This window comes from Orcinus orca, chromosome X (assembly GCF_937001465.1).
Source record: "Orcinus orca chromosome X, mOrcOrc1.1, whole genome shotgun sequence".
NCBI classification, from domain to species: domain Eukaryota; kingdom Metazoa; phylum Chordata; class Mammalia; order Artiodactyla; family Delphinidae; genus Orcinus; species Orcinus orca.
In genome coordinates, this window is record NC_064580.1 from 116,960,434 (window position 1) to 116,983,469 (window position 23,036).

Below are 23,036 nucleotides of genomic sequence, written 5' to 3' on the forward strand. Positions count from 1 at the left end.
TCAATCACATTAACTAATTGTTTGAACAACTTAGAGATGCTTCCCTGAGCAGTGGCAACAAGCACCACGATGGACTCCTGCCCCCAACCTCAGTTGGAATCACTTTACTCCCTGCAACCATGGTGCTGGGTTTATGTACCAGTTTTAGCATTTAATACAATCAATTTAGCTAGTAGTGTTAGTTGCAATCATAATATGAGCTGTATCATCTATATCATAAACACACATGACTGGATTTTACAGGGTAGAGAACATCTATTATTCATTTCTTTGTCATAGTGTCTTGTATATAATAAGCACTAATAAATATTTGTGGCATTGAATCAAGAATTATGTGAAATAGTCCTTGGAAACATATCATAGTTAAAACATTGTGTGGATGTGCCTAATTATACTTCTGAGCATTTCAAAAAGATAAGGGCAAAATATAGTACGTACCTCCTAAGTATTACGAATAGCAAAACGCGGTACCCACCTCATAAGTACTATGAAGATTAAATGAAATATATGTTTTTCAGGCCTCACACAGTGTACACTTTCAATAAATATCCAGCATATCGTATCTTAAGTATTTGTTGTTTAATGATAAAAGCATTTAAGGCTATGGATTTTCCTCTAAATATGTCTTTAGTCACATTCCATACTTTTTATATATAATGCTTCTATTAGCCAGGATTCTCCAGAGAAACAGGTAGGATGGGTAGATGGATATATATATATATATATATATATATATATACACACACATACATATACATATGTGTGTGTATTTATATATATACACATATACATATGTGTATGTATTTATATATATATAAAATTCGATTTATTATAGAACTTCACTCATACAGTTATGAAGATTGATACATCCCATAATCTGACGTCTGCAAGCTGGGGGACCAGGAAAGCTGGTGGTGTAATTCAGTCCAGGTCTGAAGATGTAAGAACCAGGGGAGCCAATGGTTTAACTCCCAGTCCAAGTCCAAAAGCCTGAGAATGGGGGATGGGGGGAGAGCTGCAGGTGTAGGTCCCTGAGTCTAAAAGCCAGAGATAGATAACTAATGAGAACCTACTGTATAGCACAGGGAACTCTACTCAGTGCTCTGTGGTGACCAAAATGGGAAGGAAATCCAAAAAAGAGGGGATATATGTATATGTATAGCTGATTCACTTTGCTGTACAGCAGAAACTAACACAACATTGTAAAGCAACTATACTCCAATAAAAATTTAAAAAATAAATAAAAGCCAGAGAACCAGGAGCTCCAATGTTCAAGGGCAGGAAAGGGTGGACATCCCAGCTGAAGAAGAGAGCGAGGGAATTCGCCCTTCCTCTGCCTTTTTGTTCTATTCAGGCTCTCAACAGATTGGGTGATGCCCACCCACATCGGTGAGGGCGGAACTCTTTACTCAGTCACGGAATGAATGCACATCTCTTCTGAAAACACTCTCACAGACATGCCCAGAAATAATGTTTTACCAGCTATCTGGGAATCCTTTAGCCCAGTCAAGTTGGCAATAAAATTAACCGTCACAATGTTATTATTGATGACTTCAAAATTATTTATTATCACAGTTTTCATTATAATTCCTCTTTGACCCAAGAACTGTACAATATTGCTATTTTCCTCTTAATTTTTGGTTCTCCTGCCCTGTGATCGGAAAATGAGGTTCACTCTATTTCTACATTTAAAGTTCATTTAGGTTTTTTAAAAAGACACATATTTGACAGAATTTGCTAAGTGTCCTAAAAACCCTAGAGAATCAGGATTCTATCTGTAAGGCACAAATTTAGAATACAGTCTTGGACCTCTAAATTACTTTAATGCCTTTGGCAATGCCCTTGGTGTGTGTGAAGAGGCAGTAACTTAGAGGAGATTGCCTTGCTCCCCGTTCGGCCCCCCTGCAATTTTGTACTCCCCATTCCCTTGGTAAGAGTTTTATTGGGTCCATTTAATGGATGTTATATGGCGATTCTTAACAGCTGTGCAGCTATCAAGGCTGGCCCTAAAAGCAGGAGGCTAAAAGACCTCGGAGAGACTTACCCTTTCCCAGCCAGGCTGAGAAAGCTCTCCCTCGGGATTCCACAGTGGTCTGTCCTGAAAGCAGCGAGAACCTGCGATGGGCACTTTGAGGTTTTTGCAACAGTGGCCCTGCTGAATCAGCAGGGATTGTTTCCCAGTGTGCTGGCGAGGTTGTCTAGGGAACATACAGGTGAATCAGTGCCCAACTGGCTCACCATCAGGTGGGTGAACAGAGACATGAAGATTTGCCCTCTTGCACCTGCATCACCATAACATTCTGAAAAGAAACCGTCTTAGGCACTTCCAGGAAACTGCATGCTCTTTCTTTCTGCAACCCTCTCTCATTTCTAGCCCAGTGTATAAACTGAACATTCTTAAAAAGAACCAAAGCTTACACTTAAGCCTTGGGCAGCTCCTGCTTCTTTTTGAGTCCTCTGTAACAGATATGGAACAGATGAGAAGACAGCTCATCTCTTAGTCTTTATTCAGCATTAATAATCAGCTTAGTTCCCCATTTCTGGAAATTCAACTACTGGAATTGGGGGTGGGGGGTTAAGTTCTCTCGTCACCAAAGTGATGTGTAAGTTAGTCACTATCTAGTCTTTTTCAGCTTGCATTGTCAAACAGGACTTCTCAGAGGTCTAGCATGGCCTAGATTCACATTTTTTAAGGATCAGAAGGTATTAAAATATCATCTTTCCTCTGAGCGAGTGAAGCCCATCACAATCTCCAACATGATACACTGATTTTCAAAAACAAAATTTTATTTCCAAGGATTACCTGGAAACCTGATTCATATATTAGAGAACCAGTTTACATTCATTAACTCCTGAGTCCCTGAAGAATTCCTCTAGATATTTTTTAGAAATAAACGTTAGTAGTCCGGGTTGATTGTATGCAACCACTTACTGCTGCACTCAGAGTTTCCTTTCAACACAACAATGATGAGTCCGTCCGTGGTCTTCCCTCTCCTGGATACTCCTACTGCTGTCTTAACCTTTCACTGTGGCCTGCATTTTGAAGTGCTTAGTGCTAAAGGGAATGTTACCGAAGTCAGGTTCGGCTGTTCACCACTTGAAAAGTCAATATTAAAGAGACAAGAGTTGGTTGGAAAGGAAATGTTGCTTTAATCAGGAAACCGGCTACCCAGGGAGAAGGTGGAATCCCAAAACCAACCCCAAAGACTCTGCTCAGTCATGAAAGCTTTTAAAGGGAAAAAGGGGAAATAATCTCAGTTAATCATTAAGGTAGAGGGTCAGATTCTTCGTCATTTTTCTGTTGCGTGCAGATCTGCTGACTCGTGATCTTCCTTTGGATGCTATCTTGTCCACGTGGTTCACCTGCAAATTTGCTAATGGGGAAATTAGGAGTAGAGGGTCAGTCATTCTTCAACTATTTAATTCTTCATTCTTACTCCTTAGAATCCAGGAAATGACTCAACACGTTAGGGAAGGCATGGTGTACATTCAGAAGAGCATAAGTCAGGAGTTAGGTTAAACGTTACCTAGTGATCTCATTTTTATAACTAAGGTCTGAGGGGAAATAGAGATAGACAAACAGAAAAGGGGCGAAAGAGCTGCTTACAGGAAGATTGTGCAGGATGAATAATATTCTGTACTTCACACCACACTTGATATCCCTTAAACCACTTGCTTCTTCATACTCCCTTTCAAAACACAATACCTTTCGGCTCAGTCTTACCAAAGCCCCTGCTCTGACTTCTACATACACTGACCCAGATTGGATGCCCCTAGAGAAGTCAAAAGCATGAAATAGAGAAGCCGGACCACCCTTCTTCATGCAACTTCACGCTTATCCTTCAACTACTCCAGCTGCTGAAGAGCTATAGAAGTTAAAGAAATCTCCCTGTGTTGTGTGTGCAGCACCTTGCCTGAGAGCGATTAAGTCAAGCCAGGCTGCTTCCCCTGTCCAGCTCAGCAAGCTTCGGGTTCCATTCAGACCTCCTTCTTCACACACTGAACTCTGAACAATAGAATCTCCAAGCTTCCGGAATTCCCTGGCAATCCAGTGGTTAGGACTCTGCGCTTCCACTGCAGGGGTCACAGGTTCGATCCCTGGTTGAGGAACTAAGATCCCGCAAGCTGCGGGGCGCGGCCAGGAAAAGAAAGAAAAAGAAAAGAATCTCCAAGCTTTGGAGTCTGGTTTTCCACTTAGAGAGCATTATCTTAACTTTCCCACACCACTACATTCCGATTCACCTCTCTAAAGGCCACTGAGATTAAGAGCATCAGCTAGCTCTTGGATTAATATATATAGCTGTACCAAGACCCATATACAAGGGGAGAGGTCACCCATATTGGTAAAGGTGGGACTGAAAGTTCAATTCTATGTGATGCCAGGAAGCCTCTTATTAGAAGTCATTTGGTCATAGTAAAGGTGCACGTCGCTACTAGATTTAGCTGCCTAACAGCTTTAATATGGAGAAGTTGATTTACCCTCAAGAAAATGGCTCACTCTCCTTTCTTCTCTGCTAAAAGCCATTGGCTGTTGGTCGTCTGAACACAGTTGTCAGTTTGACCTTCTTGGAGGGGCACCAGCTTTGCCTCTAAGGGGTGTTGTTTACCACTCTGCATTCCACTCTACAAAATGAATTGCAAGGTTTCCCCTTGTCCGCACCTTATAGTGTGATGACGTTGCTCCCCTAAGGAGCAAACAATACATGCTTTAAAGTGGACTTGTAGGATTTGAGTGTCTTTCTTTTGATTTGAAACTACATCAGTAGTTTGGTTCAGGGTTTGGTAGTTGTCCTGATCCCAAGCCTGTGCCATCTTTGTTATTTTCTTTAATTGGAGTATAGTTGCCTGTGCCATCTTTGTAACCTAACCTTTTCCTGCCTGTGAGGGTATGTGCCCTCTTAGGCACTGAGGAATAGTAGGGGTTTAGCAGCCAGTCTGGAGACCTGATCTGGGAGAGAGCCAGGCATTCAGTTTCATCTACAAATGCCCATTAGGATTCAAAGTCGACCATCCTGAAAAAGGGTAAGGCCAGCATGAAGCTGGCCTTGGGATAAGTTCAAGTTAAAAATGAGATAAGTATAAGGGTGTTCAGTGGAGTAAGTTTAAGGTTTATTGGGAGACAATGAGAATGATGATAATACCTGGAACTGTTACTGGTCAGGAGACAAAAAACATTAAGACAAAGATTCGAATAATGTTAATGTCGTGTGTGACAACAGCATAAAAATGACTGCTCGGGGTCCTGGCTCAGCGGGGAAGCGCGGTTGCACGTCAGAGCTGAGTGCGGCCGACACAGGGCCGCCTTCACCGGGTTGCTGGGCAGTGGCGCACCTCCCAAGGGGCAGTGGGTTCCTCATCTCCACACCCTCCCGTCCGTAATCAGTGACCAGGGCTACTGCAGAAATCACATCGCGGCAGGATAAATGAAGAAGGAAACGGGGAGGGGGCAAAGCATTGATTGCAAATGGCAAATGTCTTAATAATGAACAAATGTGGCAGGAAAAAAAAAATAGAAGACAACTGACCATGGAAACAGTTGAATCCCAGCAGGATGGATCAGATTCTGTGTGACAGATTCTGTAACAGGTGTAACAGATTCTGTGGCAGAGTGAATCTGCTCATATGCAGACTCAGACTGGTCAAAATTCAATCCCTGGTTTAGCTCATGTTTCTGTAGCTGCGTCAGGCACCAGAAGAGCCTCCCCAGCTGTCACTCTAGTGCTGTCACCTTCTGGCCAAACGGTACATGCCCAGGGAATAATAAATGAGACACCACAGCCATCGGTTATTCAGTCACCACGAATACAAACTGTTCAGACAGCAGCGATTGCAGAGACAGATGAGTCTGCAGAATCAGAAGGTGTGATTGAATCTCGTAGAGGAATCCTTTCACGAAGACCCTTTATAGAAAAATACTGAATGAACTTTTCTCTGATGTGCCTAGTGTTCCCAAGATTGAGGAATAAAATGCAGAGGACCAAGGAATGTCCCCTAGCCTGACTACCATGGCAGTACCAACTACCATATATCAGACTAGCCAGCGCAATACAGTGTGTAAGATACAGTGTTAGGTTAGGCATCATTAATACCTAACCTGTGTATATAAAATTAAAAGTGAATGTTAAAGTGAGACATTTGCACTGGTAGCTGTCATATACTATTGAAAAGTAAAAAAAAAAAATTATTACTGAATATAGAAGAAAACTGGGGGTAAAAATAAACAAGGGACAGTTTTTCCTATTTATATGTTATATCTACCCCTCATGAAAGTTTTCAACATGTTTTATGTTGTCTTTCTGATGCACGCAAACATGATAAGATGTAAATGTCTGTATTTCATTCTTGTTGGTTTTGTTACCAACAATTACATATCATACATACTAACCTAAAATAAGCACATTTGATTTCAAAATTATGTTTTAAATGTAATTCTGTTTTCACTACTTTCTACTGAGTTACTTTGTGCTGCACTTTTTTCCTAAAAGAGAATGGAAAAATGATCTACTTTTTAAAACTATAGCAATTGGACAGATCATTTTATTTTAAATGTTAAACACCAAACAGATACAGTCACATTTACTTTTCAGATGACTTACATGAATTATATTAAGGTTCAGAGTGAGACAACAAGCATAAGTGACACCTGGAATAAAGTTAAGGTTCAGTATTTGGTAACAGGAATATAGATCTTCTATGGTTCAGCATGAAACAACACACATAAAGGGGACCGCTGGAATAAAGTTTAAGATTCAGGCTGAAACCACAAGCGCAAAGACAACTATTTGTTCAGTGTGAGACAAAAACAGGAAATTTTCACTGGGAAAAGGTTATGGTTCAGTGTGAAAAAACAATCCTGAAGATTGGATTGGAATCTTCAATCCTCATTCTGCTGGAATGAGGTCAAGGTTCACTAGGCAACGCAAGCAATTAGATGACTGCTCAAATAAGATCACGTTTCAGTTTAGTGCAGGAAGCATAACAATGAATGGCAGAATTTATTCTTCGGTGTGAGACCAAAAGCATCCAGCTGACTGCTGAATGAGGTGAGTTTGGTGTGCGACGAGAAAGAAGATCACCAGGGAAATAAGTATAAAGCTCAGTGTGCCACAGCATTCCTGAACATGACGCTGGAATTAGGTAAAGGCTTAGAGGATGACAAGCTAGAAGGTCACTGCAGCAATAGGATAACGTTCAGTGTGACACAACCACCACGAAAATGATGGATTATTGTTAAGGATAAGAGTGAGACAAGAGCGTGAAGATGACTCCTGGGAGAAGGTTAAGGCCCAGTGTGAGATGCAATCAGAAAGATAAACACTGGACGAAGGTTATTCTTCAGTGTGGGACAAAAAGCTAGAAGATGAGTGCTGGAATAAACTTAGAGTCAATGGGAGAAAACAGGCCTATTGCTGACTGCTAGAATAAAGGTACACGCGGTTCAGTGTGACCTGACAAACATGTTGGTGACTGCTTCAATAAAGGTTCAGGATGAGACCACCAACCTGAAAATGACTGTGGAAATATGGTTAGGATTGAAAGGGTGACGATGTGTATGAAGATGGCTGCTGGAATAAGGTTAAGGTTCAGTGTGCAACAATAAGCAAGTGGATGGATTACAAAAATAATTAGGCTTCAGTGTGAGGCAACAAGCAAGAAGATGGCCTCTGGAATAAAGGTCAGTTCAGTGTGAGACTATAATTATGAGGAAGACCACTGGAATACAGATAAGGTTTATTGAAAAACATCAAGCATGAAGCTGACCACTGCTATTCCGTTACTGTTCAGTATGAGTCAACCAACGTGAAGATGACCACTGATATAAGGTTAAGGTTAAGTGTCAAACATTGTCAGAAACATGATTGCTTGAATGAGGTTAAGGTTGAGTGTGGGATGGCAAGCATGGTATGACTGCTGGAACCAACTCAAGATTCAGTATGAGACAAGATGCGTGAAGATGGCTGGTAGACTCATGTCTTGCTATGGTGTGTGATCAAGCATTCAGTTGACTGCTGGAAGAAAGTTAAGGTTCACCAAGCCAACACAAACAAGATGAGTCGTGGAAAAGTTAAAGTTCAATGTGACACCAACAAACATTAGCACAGCCACTGGAATAAGAGTAAGATTTAAAGAGTGTCAACAATCTAGAATATTACTGATGGAACAAGTTAAGGTTCAGTGTGACACAACTACCAAGAGGATGCCTGTTGGAATAAGGGCAACATTCAGGTGAGTTAAGAAGCATAAAAACAACAAGGTCCTACTGTATAGCTCAGGGAACTATATTCCATATCTTGTGATAAACCATAATGGAAAAGAATATGAAAAAGAATGTATATATCTATAACTGAATCACTTTGCTATACAGTAGAAATTAACACAAAACATTGTAAATTAACTATACTTCAATTTAAAAAAAGATGCATGAAGATGACTACTGGAATAAGTTTAAGTTTCAGCATATGTCTGACCACAAGCATGATGATGAATGCTGATAGAAGGCAATTATTCAGGGTTTCCCTGGTGGTGCAGTGGTTAAGAATCCGCCTGCCAATGCAGGGGACGCGGGTTCGAGCCCTGGTCTGGGAAGCTCCCACATGCCGCAGAGCAGCTAAGCCCATGAGCCTACAACGACTGAGCCTGCGCTCTAGAGCCCGCGAGCCACAACTACTGAAGCCCACGCACCTAGCGCCCGTGCTCCGCAGCAAGAGAAGCCACTGCAATGAGAAGCCCGCGCACCGCATCGCACACTGCAACAAAGCGTAGCCCCCGCTCACCGCAACTAGAGAAAGCCCGCGCGCAGCAACAAAGACCCAACGCAGCCATAAATAAATAAATTTATATTTAAAAAAAACAAAACCCAAAAAACAAACGGTTCAATTAGAACATGACAAAAGACATTTCACTAAAGAAGACATACAGATAGAAATAAGCACATAAAATGATTTTCACCATTATTAGCCATTAGAGAAATATAAATTAAAACCACAATGAGATATCACTATACACCTATCAGAATGTCAAGAATAAAAAATAGTGATAATACCAAATGTTGATGAGTATGAAGAGAAACTGGATCTATTCATAAATTGCTGATGGGAATGTAAAATGTTACAGCCACGATGGAAAAGTTTGGCTGAGTCTTATGAAACTAAACACGCACTTACCATACAACCCAGCAATTGCACTCTTGGGCATTTATCCCAGATAAATAGAAATTTTTGTTCACACAGTAACCCGTGAACAAATATTCACAGCAGCGTTATTCCTAATAGCCAAAAACTGGAAACTCTGGTGTGCTTCCTGGGTAAGTGGTATACAAACTATGGTACAACCATACCAAGGAATACTAACTCAGCAATAAAAGCAGTGAGCTGTTGACACGACATTCCCAGCAAATTGGATGACTCTCCAAAGCATGATGTTGAGTGACAAAGCCAATCCCCAAAGGTTACATACTGTATGAGTCCATTTGTATAACATTCTCAAAAAGACGAAATTATAGAAATAGACAACAGAGTAGTGATTGCCAGGCATTAAGGAGGAAGGGCAGGAAGGAAGTGGGTGTGGCCGAAAAAGGGCAACGCAAGGGATCCTGACAGTTATGAAACTGTTCTATATCTTGAGTATGATGGTGGATGCATGAATCCACACGTGATAAAATTGCATAGAACTAAACACACACACACACACACACACACACACACACACACACACAAAGTAAACTGGGGAAATCTGAACAAGATAGATAGATTTGTGTCAATATCCTGATTTTGATATTGTACAGTACTGCAGTTTTGAAAGATGCTACCACTGTGGAAAACTGGGTAAAATGTACATGGGATCTCTCTATTTTTTCTTGCAATTGTATGTAAATCTACAATTATCTCAAAAGAAAAGCTTTAATTAAAAAATCAATTGCAGTTCTATATACTAACAATGAACATGTGGAAACCAAAATTAAACACACAGTACCACTTACAGCCACTCTAAAGGAAATGAGATAGATGTAACTCTAACAAAATATCTACAGGGTTGCTGAGTAAGTACAAAGAGGTAGCCCAAAGCAGTTCTTTTGTGGTGATGGAATATTTTTGTATCTTGATTGTAGTAGTGGTTACATGAATCCTGACATGGGATAAAATTGCTAGAGCTATACATGCACACACACACACACACACACACACACACAAATTAATGCAGGTTAGAAAAATGGTGAAAACTGAATTAGACCTGTAGTCTAGTCAAGAGTAATATACCAGTGTCAGTTTCCTGGTTTTGATATTATACTCTGTCTATAGAAAATGCCACCATTGGGGAAGCTGGGTGAAAGGCACAATGTCTTTTTTGTTCTATTTGTGCAACTTCCTGTGAGTCTATAATTATTTCAAAATAAAATGTTAAAAATAAATGAGATGAGGCCAAGGAGAGGTTTCAGAAATGACTGGAGGGAACAGGTTCTGCAAATGAATGACGCTGGATCCAGTCTGGGAAAAAGGGTTTCTATAAAGCATAAGTCTATATTCCTGTGCCCCTTCTTTTTCAAATAATTTTTATTGCATTATACAAGTAATACTTATAGATATACATATGGATATACATACATATACATGGAGAATAAAAAGTATGTCCTCCTTCCTACTGCCTTAACCAGAGTAAACAATGTTCCGTAATTTGATATATATCTGCTCTGGTGTTTTTTATGCATTCATATCCATGCATGGTTATATTGTTGATAAAATCATGATGCAATCCAATAACCTAGTGCCTCTCAAACTTACTTTTCTTCCTTGATCATGCAGGTAGACATTTGCTCAGTGTATATGAATCTGCTGGGTTCCTTAAACACTTATACAGAGGCTACAGAGATATTCAGTGTGATGGTGAACAGGCATTTTGAGAGGGACTATTAAGGTATTAATTTAGGCCAGCCCTCCTTGTGAAAATTGGGATGAGGTCTTCGTGAATCAGCTTCATGCAGACAGCTTTTTAAAAGTCCTTACTATAATGAAGCATGCGCATTTCAATAGTCTTGAAAACGTGACGGAGTTTGGATTGGATGTGGTTTAGAAAAAGATTAGACGAAACCACAAAAAGGCTTTAAAGCCCAACAGCAAGAAAAAGGCAATGAATGAGAGCAGATTAATACCTGAGAGGACATTGTGCGGTATCCAGGGCAAAGATAGACTAAGAGGAGTGCTTAGAAATCACTACGGAGTGAAAGGTAAGGAAAACGAGGCAATGGAGCAATTCACGAATAAAGAAATACACATGACCAGCCAATATACCCGAAAGGAAAAAAATGCGCGTGTGGGTTTGGTGAAACTCCATAGTGCAGAGTTACCATAAACATGTGAATTCTTAGAAAAGTACAGTGGGTTGGCTGGCCCGGTTTTCTGAGTACAGGGAGGGAGAGGAGATGGTGTAAACGGGGCAGAGGGTTCAGGGTGGGCCTTCTGTGCAGAATCAGCCCAGCGGTCCAGACCCTCACGGCCTCTACTCCTCTGCTCTAGAGCATTCTGCAAAAGGATCCCAGGGCAGCAGCGCCTTACAACGCGCTCTGGCCCTCTGGCCCTGTTCTTGGGAGTCGGGGAGGAGGCGGGGCTTGCCGGCGGGGCGTGTCCCCTGGGTGGGGCTGAGTCCGCGGCGGCCAGTCTGTAGCCCCAGAAAGGGGCACGGCCACGCTAGGGGCGGGGTTAAGCTGGCGGCCGCCACTCAGGGAGCAGGCGAGGGGGTGGAGCTGTCTGTGGCTGTGGCTGCTGCTGCCTCGGGAGACGGCGGAGCGGGCGGGGCGGGCTGTCGCCTCCAGGCCTCACGTCCACCTGCCCACCCGCTCCCACTGCGGTCAGTCGGCGGGGTGTGCGCCGGGCCGAACCCATGGCGGCGGCGGCGGCTGCCATGTCGGGCCTGGCGGTGCGGCTGTCTCGCTCGGCTGCGGCCCGCGGCTCGTACGGCGCCTTCTGCAAGGGGCTCACGCGCACGCTGATCACCTTCTTCGACCTGGCCTGGCGGCTGCGCCTGAACTTCCCCTACTTCTACATCGTGGCCTCGGTGATGCTCAACGTCCGCCTGCAGGTGCGGATCGAGTGAGCGCCCGCAACCACCGCGCGGCCGCGACGGCAGGGGCGCCGGCATGAAGCTCCGCGGGACCCAGGGCCGCCGGGAGGCGGCGGGGGAAGGAGAAGGGGCGGCCCGGGCCCCCGGACCCTAGACCTCGGCGGAGGTCACGGCCACCGAGCCCCAAGCCCCGGCTCTGGTCACCCACGTCGCGGCCGGTGACGAACTGCACAGAAACTCGCGAAACGGGCCCTTTCCATCGAACTCGAGAAAATTACTTGAGTGCGGCCGACCTGTTGCCTCACCTTGGGCGAAGTGGGGAGCAGAAGGAAGAAATTCTGCAGCAGGAACGTGAATGACTGGCCCTGACCAAAGAGGTAGGAGGCCAGAGGTTGGACTTCGGGCTGGAGGGAGGCGGTTGCCATGACATGTAGATGTCCAGGCCCCTCGGTGGTTTGGGGGAGACGTGGAAGGCGCCCGAGAAAGCCATCCCGGAAAGCTGCCGAGCCGCGAGCAGGCAAGGCAGGGCGGGCGCATGCCCTCCGGAGTCCCTTGTCATATTTCCAAGATGGGGGTGAGAGGCGGCGGCCTCGGCATCTTGGAGGGTCAGCCCATCACCTCCCGGCCACGGCCCCAGTGGTGTCACCTGAACACGCGGGGAGTGGAGGGAAATGGGCTTGGGGAGGCCCAGGGGAGGCCCAGGGAAGGCCCTAGAGGAGAAAAGATGCTGCTACCCTTGTCCTCTACACGCTGGGGGGCAGCCTGGAAGGGTGGCTGTGTTCTTGGCCAAAGCCCAGGTCTGCCTGTTTCTCAGCGCTTTGCAAACCGGCCCCCTGCCTGGTCTCTGCGGCCGGGGGACTGCTCTCTGCCTGCTGCTGCTGGCCCTGTTGCTCCCCTCTCCGCTCTCCTGGGGCATCCTCCAAAGCTCCGCATCTGCGGCCACGGAAGAGCAGGAAAGGTGCATTCCTCCCCGGCCCTCCCACCATCTCAGCCACGCTCCCTCCAGCTCCTCCCCGTGCCCTCCCGGTGCCACAGCCCTGGACGGCCTCCAGCAGCCCCCGTGTCCCAGAGGATTTGGGAAAGTGGGGATCTCCTTGAGCGGAGGGCAGCTCTCAGGCTGGGGTGGAGGGGAGATGGAGAAGGGGCTTGTAGAGGAGGTGACACTTGGCGAGACAGGGACCTCTCTGGGTGGGGAGGCAGCTCTCAAGTCCCCATCTCTTTCTTTGTCTCAGGAACTGGTGTTATAGGAAGTGACCTGCCCCTTCTCTGGTCTTGTCAAGAGAGTGCCTAACCCTAACCCTGACCCTGACCCTAGAGCTGCCTGGGGAGCAGCCTAGAGAAGGGCCTGACCCACGAGGACAGGAAGGGACCAGGCAGAGACCCCGAGGGGTGGGGTGGCCCAGTGGTCCGGTTCTGGCGTGGGGAAGGAAGGACAGACCTAGCGACACTCTGCGGGAGCTCTGTCCTCCCCACCTACTGGGGCTCTGGGAGGGGAGCGCTTTGCCCTTATCACACAGATAAGAAGTGGTGGAGCCGAATCTGCCTCTGGGCCTGCACTCTCCCACCTTCTTCTGGAAGACCTAGCACCGTGGGATGGGGGAAGGGAGCAGAGGCTCCCAGGGGACCTAGAGACAGAGTGGCCCATGGTAGGGAAAGTGGAGTGTATGGGAAGTCACAGGGAAGACCGGGGGACAGTCTGAGCTGAGATGGGCACGGGAGAGATGAGTCCCAGCACCCCCGGGGAGCAAGGTCCTCACCCACAAGCCGGACCTCCCCACCCTGCCGCAAATCCCACCCAAGGCTGGACCAAGGGGTCCTCAGTGTTGAGTGGCACAACCCTCTCAGTTTGGGTGGCGGACGGGAGGGTGGGTGGCTCCTGGGGACCGTGTCACCAGGAGGGGAAGGGACAGTGGTGGGTGGGGTGGGGCTGAGACCCACGCCTGACCCCATGTCTCTGTCCCCAGGCTGGCCCCTGGGCCCAGCATCGCACGGGAGAGTCTCCTCTGGATGGGCCTGCATTGGTCCTGGAGGCCTTGGCTGCGCTGCTGACTGACGCCCCAGGAGCGGTGCAGAGGGGAGGCAGGACAGACCCTGGCCCTCACCCCGCACCGCTCCCACGTCTGCTCGGGTGGTGGTTGCTCATGGTCGATGCACTCAGAGTTCCTGGGGCTGAGCACCCCAGCAGCCTGGTTGCCCCCAGGACAGAGCGGCCGAGCCTCACACCATGTGCCCTCCTCAGCTGCCCAGCTGGAGCCCGGGTCCCAGGTGAGGATCTCTGCCTGCCTCACCCCGGGGCCGGAGGCTGCACCGCGGCCACCACGTGCCCCCCACAGATGCCCACCGACGGGGCCTGATGGCTTCCTTCCTTGTGCCAAGTCACCCGGGAGCCCTGGTCCTGGTGGCCCTCCTCCAGCCCAACTGTGCCCACCCAGGGCCACTTCTGGGAGCCTGCCAGCCTGCGGACTGCATCCCCGGAGCTCTGGGGACAGCCTCTGAGAGACTGTGCCACGGGGCTGCATGGGAGGAGAGCAGAGGACGAGGGGCCTCCTTGGGGCTGATTCGCAGACGTGCCCCTTTCAAGCCCAGCTCTCACCCTCCGGGTGGCTCGATCCCCAGCTCCAGCCTCTTGCTGGGCCAGCCTGAGAGGGCCTGAGAATGGCACAGGGGAGGCTCTTCGCTGACCGCGTGGGTGCCCGTGTGTGAGTGCGCATGTATGAGTGTGTGCGGGTGTGCGGGTGTGAGCGCGTGTGAGTGAACGTGCGGGTGTGAGCGTGTGTGTGAGTGCTTGTGCACACACACGAGTGGCTGTGCGTTGCAGCGGGCACGGAGCTGTTGAGCAGAGTGAGCTGTGCAGGGTGCCCCAGCCGGAGCTGCCTGGGGCTGCTTCCCAACAGGGGGAATGCGCGCTGGAGGCCTAGGGGCCCGGGCTCAGAGACCCCCTCCCACCCACCGTGGGAGGGGCACGGCGGTGGCCCTGGCTGGGGCTGTCTGCGCTCTGAGGGGCTGGCCGTGGGAGGGGCCGGGGACGCGTCCTTAGCATGCGCTCCTGCCGCGGCTGTTCTTACGGTTCTGGCCCCGAGTCCTGAGCTGCTTCCGCTTCCCCGCCTCTTCCTCGTCTCCCCCGCTGGGCCCTTGCTGCTTGACGGGCTCGCAGAGCACTTTATTTATTTGCCGTCTGTTTCTCAGGCAGTGGAGCTTTTACAAAATCAGACACCGAATTGAATAAGACAACTTCCACTTTCCTGTGTGTGATGTACTCTGCACCGGGCACAGCGTCTGGTCAGAGAAATGTTCTTGTTTCGGGTGTTGTCAAATCTTGTCTGTCTCAGTTAAGAAGAAAGTCCTTTGAGTTCAATCAAATAAAACCTGGAGGCCTCCTGTTTCTGCCGCCTCGGAGGAGAGAGGCGCGGCGAGCTCACCCCGCTCTGGTGGCCGGGAGCTGGGGGAGGGGAGCACCCCGAGGGCTCTAAGGGGGCGGGGCTGAGGGCGGGGCTGGTGCCGGGTCAGAAGATGAGGCGAGACCCGAGCTGACCCGGACCACTGCTCCCGCGAGGGGAAGGCAGCAGCACAGGCCTGGCCCAAGAGGTGGCACTTTGTCCCATTCACAAACTTTATTTGAATCAACTAACGCCTAGGCCTTTTCTTCATCTTAGAGGCTGGTGTTAGAAGGCGCGTAATTCAGCTGAACCCCGAGGGTGGGCTGCGGTAGGCGAGGTGGAATGGACTGTCTGCAGATCATTTTGTGTCCCCGAAGGCCCTTCCGCAGCCGCAGGTGGCAGGGTCTCCATCACCTCCCAGCTGGCCAGGTGGTGCCTGAGTTTTGGAGAAGGTCAACCTCTGGGACTGGAAACCTGCCTCCCTTACTCCCACCTTAGACGCAAGCTGTCCCGGCAGAGAAGCCGGGGCGGGGCTCTGAGGCTGCTGCGGGGGCAGGGTGGGCCGAGGACAGAGGGCTGGGGGAGGGGCGCCTGCAGGGGAGGGCAACACCCGCCTCGGAGGAATGCAGGCCCATAGGACCCAGGAGAGGGGTGTCCTGAGGACTCGGGGCGTGGTCACACGAGGAGCGCAGCCCGGGGTAAGACACCTGTCGCCAAGAGCTCCGCAGGGGTCAGTGCAACTTGACAAGAGGGCCTCTCCCAGCATCTGCCACCCTAGGAGGGAGGGGTAGACTCCAGTCCCGGCCAGAGCCCCGAGCTTCCCGTCCCTTGGTCCAGATGGTCCTGTTCAGTCCCTGATGGTTCTGCACCCACTTCAGGGACCAGGTAGCCTGGCACAGCCAGATGGGAGAGAGGATCCAGCACCCAGGGGCCAAGGGACCGTGATGAGGGAGGACTTCCCCCGCGAGGGAGGCAGGCAGGCTGGCGCATCACATTCTGGTTAAGAGGGGCGCCTAGGACACCAGAGACCTGCGCGCTGAGCCCAGCTTCCACTGACCACAGCGGAGCCCCAGGCCAGCCACGGGCACTCGTACATTTTCAGAAAGGAGCCTTCAGGGTGCTGTGGGCCTTCAGTGTGAGGATGTCTCTTCAACAAATGGCCCCAGGTCTCAGCCAGAGCAGCCCTGCCACCATGAGGAAAGGAAACGAACTGGCAGGTGATGAGAGCCTGCCGAGCTCCAGGCACCATGCCTTAACCTCATTATCCCCATGGCCACCTTCTGGAGGAGGTCACCACTAGGATGTCACTGAGGTTGAACCTCGAGCTGACCTCAGGCCGCCGGAGGCTCCTCACCCTTCCCCGCTCCTTGGGATGCACGTTCTGCCCACTGTTCCCACAGCCAGAGCCCTTTTGAGGACGCGGCCTTGAGAGAGTAAGGCGTCTCTGGGACTATCTGGACTGAATATGTGACTGAATTCCATTAAGACCTCTACAAACTTTTAAGATTCTGCCAGGTGGGTGGGGAGATCTGCTTGTCTTGTGGCCTCAAGACAAGCCTCATCTGTAAGTTCGTTTGCTTAGTAACCGTGCCCCCTTCCCAGTGTGGAGTGGTCTGCTTCTTTCTAGGTCTCTCCTTGCCTTCTGTGTACAGGACCAGTTTGCAAACCAGCACCACGGTTATCCCCATTTTTCGGAGAAACTGAGTCTCGGAGCCCAGTCTGAACTAGAAGCCCAAGCAGAAGCTGCTTTCCTGAGGCCCCAGTGCCTCTTGCAGGGGCAGGGAATTAGGCTGGAGGGGTGGTGCAAGGACACAGTCTGAAGGCGACCCTGGTCTTTCTGGGTAGGGGCCAGGGGACAGATAAGGAACCCAGGGCTTGGGGGCGGAGCTGGGAGCCTTAGCAACGTGGAGCTCCCCATTGGAGCAGCTGGGGCCACACTGAGGTGGGGCCACCTGTCTTCTTGCGAACCTCCCACCTCTGCAGACTGACTGGGATCCAAGCAACTGAGTCAGGGGAGGGCGAAAGAGCAGCTGAGAGGGCAGTTCCAGGAGGGCCAGTCAGAACCCAATACAGTCAGAACACGAGAGAGAGAAACGGCGTACAGAGTCCCAGCCCATCCCACCCCGAGGGAAACTGCCCAGTTTCGGATGAATTTTCACTTTGTGTGCATGTCCTTTATATACGTAAAATTAGGAACATATGACTTTTTTCACTTTATGACATAAACACTTCCTGCTCATCTTCCTGTGTGATGAAGTACGCTTCTGCTTCCAAAGCCACAGAGTATCTCTGGTATGAAGCTCTCATCATGTATTTCGCACTGCCTCTTGCTTGTTTTCCTTCGTTGTTGTTTGGGGGGTTGAGTTTGAGGTTGTTGTTGGCTTTGGTTTGCTTTTGTGGTTTTTATTGGGTTTTACTGATGACGCGGTGACAGGTGTCCTTGTGGATAAATGCTGTGCTGCAGTCATGGTCGATCTCTTACCATACACTCCTGCACGTGGGCCGCAGGGTAGGCACGCCTCAGGGGTTTGACACCCTCCAGAGCAGCGGTGCCACGTTACTGTGCTCATGCCACTCAGGAGTGAGACTGTTGTGAGACAAGGGTGGCAATTGTGGGTCACAACACGTTTCAAAATCTGTTACTGCCTTTCCTGCCTCAAGCTGGGTGCATTTCTCTCTCCTCAAGAACAGTGTAATCTTTCATTTAACTCATCATTTCCCTCAAACTCTTCCTTTCCCATCATCCCCAGTTCACGGCTAGAATTAAATCCACTCTCCAGTTGTCCTGGGATAAAGTCGTGGTTCCTTTCTTTCTGCTCCTCACCTTTGCCTGTAGCGAAGTCTCAAGACAGGTTTTGAATCTCTGAATTGGATAAGCCAAATTGTTTATTTTGATATTTTATTTTGCATGCCTTTCAATACATATCAAGATTAAAATTTTTCATATGTCCATTGGCCATTTGTAGTTTTAAACTATGGGGAGTAATTTTTTATTGAGATATAATTGACATATAAATTGTCTACCTTTAAGTTGTACACGTGTTTGTTTGATACATTTATATTTTGCAGTTTGATTACCACCAGTAGTGTTAGCTCACACCTCCATCATATCACATAATTATCATTTCTTTTTTGTAGTATGAATCATTAAGATCTAGTCTCTTAGCAACTTTGAAGTTTATAATACAATATTGTTGACTATAATCACTGTGCTGTGCATTAGATCTCCAGAACTTATTCATCTACTTGTTGCAAGTGTGTATCCTTAAATAACTGATCCCTGATTTTCCCGCCTCCCAGCCCCTGCTAACCATCATTCTACTCTCTGTTTGGCTTTCTTGGATTCTACATAATGTAACATCATATGGTATTTGTCTTTTTCTGTTGTTCTTGTCTCACTTAGCATAATGCCCTCAAGGTCCATCCATGTTGTCACAATTGGAAGGACTTCCTTCTTTTTCCACTACTGAATAATATTCCTTTGTGTGTGTGTGTGTGTGTGTGTGTGTATCTCACATCTTCTTTATCCATTCATCCACTGATGGATAATTAACCTTTTTTATTTTTAAATGGCCACACCACGTGGCTTGTGGGATCTCACTTCCCCAACCAGGGATTGAACCCGGGCCATGGTAGTGAAAGCCCAGTATGCTAACCACTAGGCCACCAGCGAACTCCCCACTGATGGATACTTAGATTGTTTCCATATCTTGGCTATTGTGTATAATGTTGCAATAAACATGGGAGTTCAGATATCTTTTTGATATCCTGTTTTCATTTCCTTTAAATATATACCCGGAAGTGGAATTGCTGGACCATATGGCAGTTCTGTTTTTAAAACCTAGAACCTAGGGACATGGAGTTGTCCTGGTGCTGAGGCCAGCCTGCCTGTGGTTCAGGGTGAAGTCGGGTGCTCACTTCCCTCTCCTGCCAGGGCACAGACAAGTACTCAACAAACAGTAGAATTAATGCAATCAGCACGGACGCCACCTTCCCCAGCAAACTTTCTCAGTTTAATGGATTCCCACCAACAAAATGACGCTTTCTCAAGTGTCCCCCAAGTCATCCCTTCAGTGCCAGACTCTGGGGCAGGTTTTTAGGGCACAAAGGTGAGCAAGTTCAACGTGGCCCCTGCCCTCCGACCGGGGACAGATCCATGGTTCTTCCACTTGGCTTCAAATACACAGGCGTTTGTGAAAAAAAATCAAATTCACCCTTAGCTCAGGGTGATGCACCGTAAGGGAAATCTGGAAAGGCATCTGCTGCAGGAGCAGCTGGGGAAATGCAGGGCCGGGAAGCGCCCCCGTGGGCCTTCTCTGCCCACGTCTTGCCCACTTGGGATCAATGCACACAAGACGGAGCCGCCTCTGCCGCCCAGACCAGGGGTGAGGGAGCCCCTCTGGCGAGGGTGCTGTGGGGGGACAAGGGGACTGAGAGGTGCCTGGTGGGAGCCCTGGCTGCCTGGGGCACGCCCCCTCTGCGGGGTCCCCCTCCTCCGGAAGATGGGCACCGCCCTGGTCAGAGGCCTGAGCGTGGTCACCGCAGCCTGGGAACGCGCCACAGGAGATGATGCACGAGGTCTGCTTCTGTCGAAGCCGCTGCCTCACAGATGCCCTCTGGTCACAGCGACCTCTCAGGGTCTGAGCCTCCTGCTGTCGGTTCTCAGCCTCGGTGCCCCCAGGGAACCCTGCTGCCACCCTAGGAGGTGACATGGGCCCCATGCTCCAGTCCCTGGGTGCGCAATGTGCAGGCCCACCTCCGTGGCCGTCCGGCCAATGAGGGTGCAGCGGGTGGGCTCCTGTGGCCGCTAAGAGGAGGTGGGCGGGGACATCCTGGCTCCTCCCATCATTGGTGAGGGTGCCAATTTGGTGGCCATAGGGAAATGGGCTGGGGTCTATGCCCTGTGTGTGCTTCAGGGGGATGAGGGGCTCCTCTGTGGGGTCCTTGGGAGGATGGGAGACTGGCATGGAAGGTGTGGCTTTTTGATCAGAGATACAGCCCTAGAAGAAGCTGGGGGATCTGCACCCTCCTCACTATGATTCTCTTTTTTCTGCTTCATGGATCACATCCTCTGTGAATGGGAAGTAGGGAGACCAGCAAAGACCTGGTCTAAACCCCTTAGACATACATACCATGACCAAGTGGCATTTATCCCAGGAACGCAAAGTTGGTTTAACATCAGAAAACTAATTAATGTTATACTCCATATTAATAGAACAAAGGGGTAACACATGACCATTGAAATAGGTTTAAAAAATGGATTTGATGAAATCCAACACCCATTCATGATTTTTTAAAAAATATTTATGTATTTATTTAGGCTGCGCCGGGTCTTAGTTGCGGCCTGCGAGATCTTCATTGCGGCATGCAGACTTCTTTGTTGCAGCAGTCATGCAGGATCTAGTTCCCCAACCAGGGCTCGAACCCAGGCCCCCTGCATTGGGAGCGCAGAGTCTTACCCACTGGACCACCAGGGAAGTCCCCCCATTCATGATTTTAAAAACTTTTTTTAAAATAAATTTTTAACGTTTTTTATTGATTGCTGGGAAGATGTTTTACTTATTTATTTATTTATTTGGTTGTACTGGGTCTTAGTTGCGGCTCACTGGCTCCTTAGTTGTGGCAGGCGGTCTCCTTAGGTGTGGCATGTGAACTCTTAGTTGTAGCATGCATGTGGGATCCAGTTCCCTGGCCAGGGATCAAACACAGGCCCCCTGCATTGAGAGCATGGAGTCGTAACCACTGTGCCACCAGGGAAGTCCCTCATTTTAAAAACCTTTAACAAATTTTGAATAATAGGAACTCATTCATCCCAGCAAATAGTGTCTACAAAAACCTCAGTGTGCATAATACTTAATGGTGAAAGAATGAGTATTTTCACTAGTACTGGGAACAATGAAGGGTGTTCACTTTTGCCATTTCTATTCAACATTGTACTGGAGGTTCTAGCCAGTGGAATAAGCCTCCTACCTCACTGAAATAAAGCCATCCTGATTGGAAAGGAAGAAATAAAACTGTATTTATTCACAGGTGATCCTATATGGAGAAAATCCCAAGAAACGCACACACACAAAACAGCTAGTAGACCCACAGACAAATTTAGCAAGGCCATGGGACACAATATCAGCATCAAAATATCAATTGTATTTGTATATACTAGCAACAAAACTCCAAAAACGAAATTAAGAAAACAATTTGATTCACAATAGCCTTTAAAAAAGAATAAAACACTTAGGGATAAATCTGATAAAATATGTACAAAACCTGCATACTAAAAGTTACTACAAATTACAAAACATTGCTGAGAAAATTTAAAGAAGCTCTTAATAAATAGAGATAGTTCGTAGATTGGGAGACTCAATATTGTCAATTTGTCAACCTTCCCTAGATTTATCTGTAGATTGAACACAATATCTATCAAAATCTCAGCTGACTTTCCTGTAGAAATTGACAAGCAGATCTTAAAATGTGTGTGGAATATACATTTATATTACCTTAAACAGCCAAAACATTTTGAAAAAGGAAAACAGTTGAAGGACTTACCATACCTATTTCAAAACTTATAAAGCCACAGTAAGTAAGACAGTGTGGTACTGGTGGAAAGATAAGTGTGTAGATCAGTGGAACAGATTGGAACATAAATCCTTAAATTTATGATCAATTGGGTCTTTTATTGTGGCAAAATACATATAACAAATGTTGCCATTTTAACCATTTTAAAGTATAGAATTCAGTGGCATGAAGTACATTCACAATGTTGTGTAACCATCACCATTATCTAGTTCTAGAACATTTTCATCACCCCAAATGAGAACACCATGCCCATTAAGTGGTGAGTCTCCATTCCCTCCCTACCCCAGCCCTCGGCAAACACAAATATGCTTTCTGTCTCTATCTATATGCTTTTCATGGATATTTCAAAAAAATGGAATCATACGATATGTGACCTTTTATATCTGGCTTCTTTAACTTAGGATAATATTTTGGCAGTTCATTCACATTATTGTATTATCAGTACCTTTTTCCTTTTATGGCTGAATAATATTCCATTTTATGGATATATGACATTTATCCATTCATATGTTGATGGACATTTGTGTTGCTTCCACCTTTTGGCCATTGTGAATAGCCCTACTATGGACATTCAAGTACAAGTTTGTTTGAACACCTGATTTCAATTTTGGGGGTCCACATCTAGGAGTGGAATTGCTGGATCACTTGGTAGTTCTATATTTAACTTATTGAGAAACCACCAAACTGTTTTACATAGAAGCTGCGCCATTTACAGTCTCACTCAGTAATGTATGATGGTTCCACATGCTCTCTAACAGTTGTTATTTTTCTTTTTTTAATTTATGGTTATCCTAGTATGTGTGAAGTAGTATCTCATTGTAATTCTCATTTGCATTTCCCTAGGGTTAATGATGTGGAGCATCTGTTCATTTGCTTGGTGGCCATTTATACGTCTTCTTTGCAGAAATATTAAGTACTTAGGGATAAATTTGACAAAAGGTCTGCAAGACCTGTACACTGAAAACTACAGAAGAAATTAAATAATACATACATAAATAAATGGAGTGATATACCATGCTCACAGATTTGAAA

General features: G+C 47.4%; 2 protein-coding genes across 2 annotated transcripts in view; both read left to right on the forward strand.

Moving 5' to 3' along the window:
- LOC101282253 (small integral membrane protein 10-like protein 2A) overlaps window positions 1-23,036 on the forward strand; it is a 144,232-nt gene that overhangs the window by 115,049 nt on the left and 6,147 nt on the right. The gene's annotated exons all lie outside the window — the stretch shown is intronic.
- On the forward strand, window positions 11,729-14,909 carry LOC117199236 (small integral membrane protein 10-like protein 2A). Its single transcript, XM_049704992.1, has 2 exons — window positions 11,729-12,431; window positions 14,019-14,909. The coding sequence occupies exon 1, from the start codon at window positions 11,875-11,877 to the stop codon at window positions 12,085-12,087; it is 213 nt and encodes a 70-aa protein (XP_049560949.1). The 5' UTR covers window positions 11,729-11,874; the 3' UTR covers window positions 12,088-12,431; window positions 14,019-14,909.

What these genes read in the sequence shown, in the direction of transcription:
- LOC117199236 (XM_049704992.1), top strand. Translation starts at nt 11,875, where the DNA reads ATGGCGGCGGCGGCGGCTGCCATGTCGGGCCTGGCGGTGCGGCTGTCT.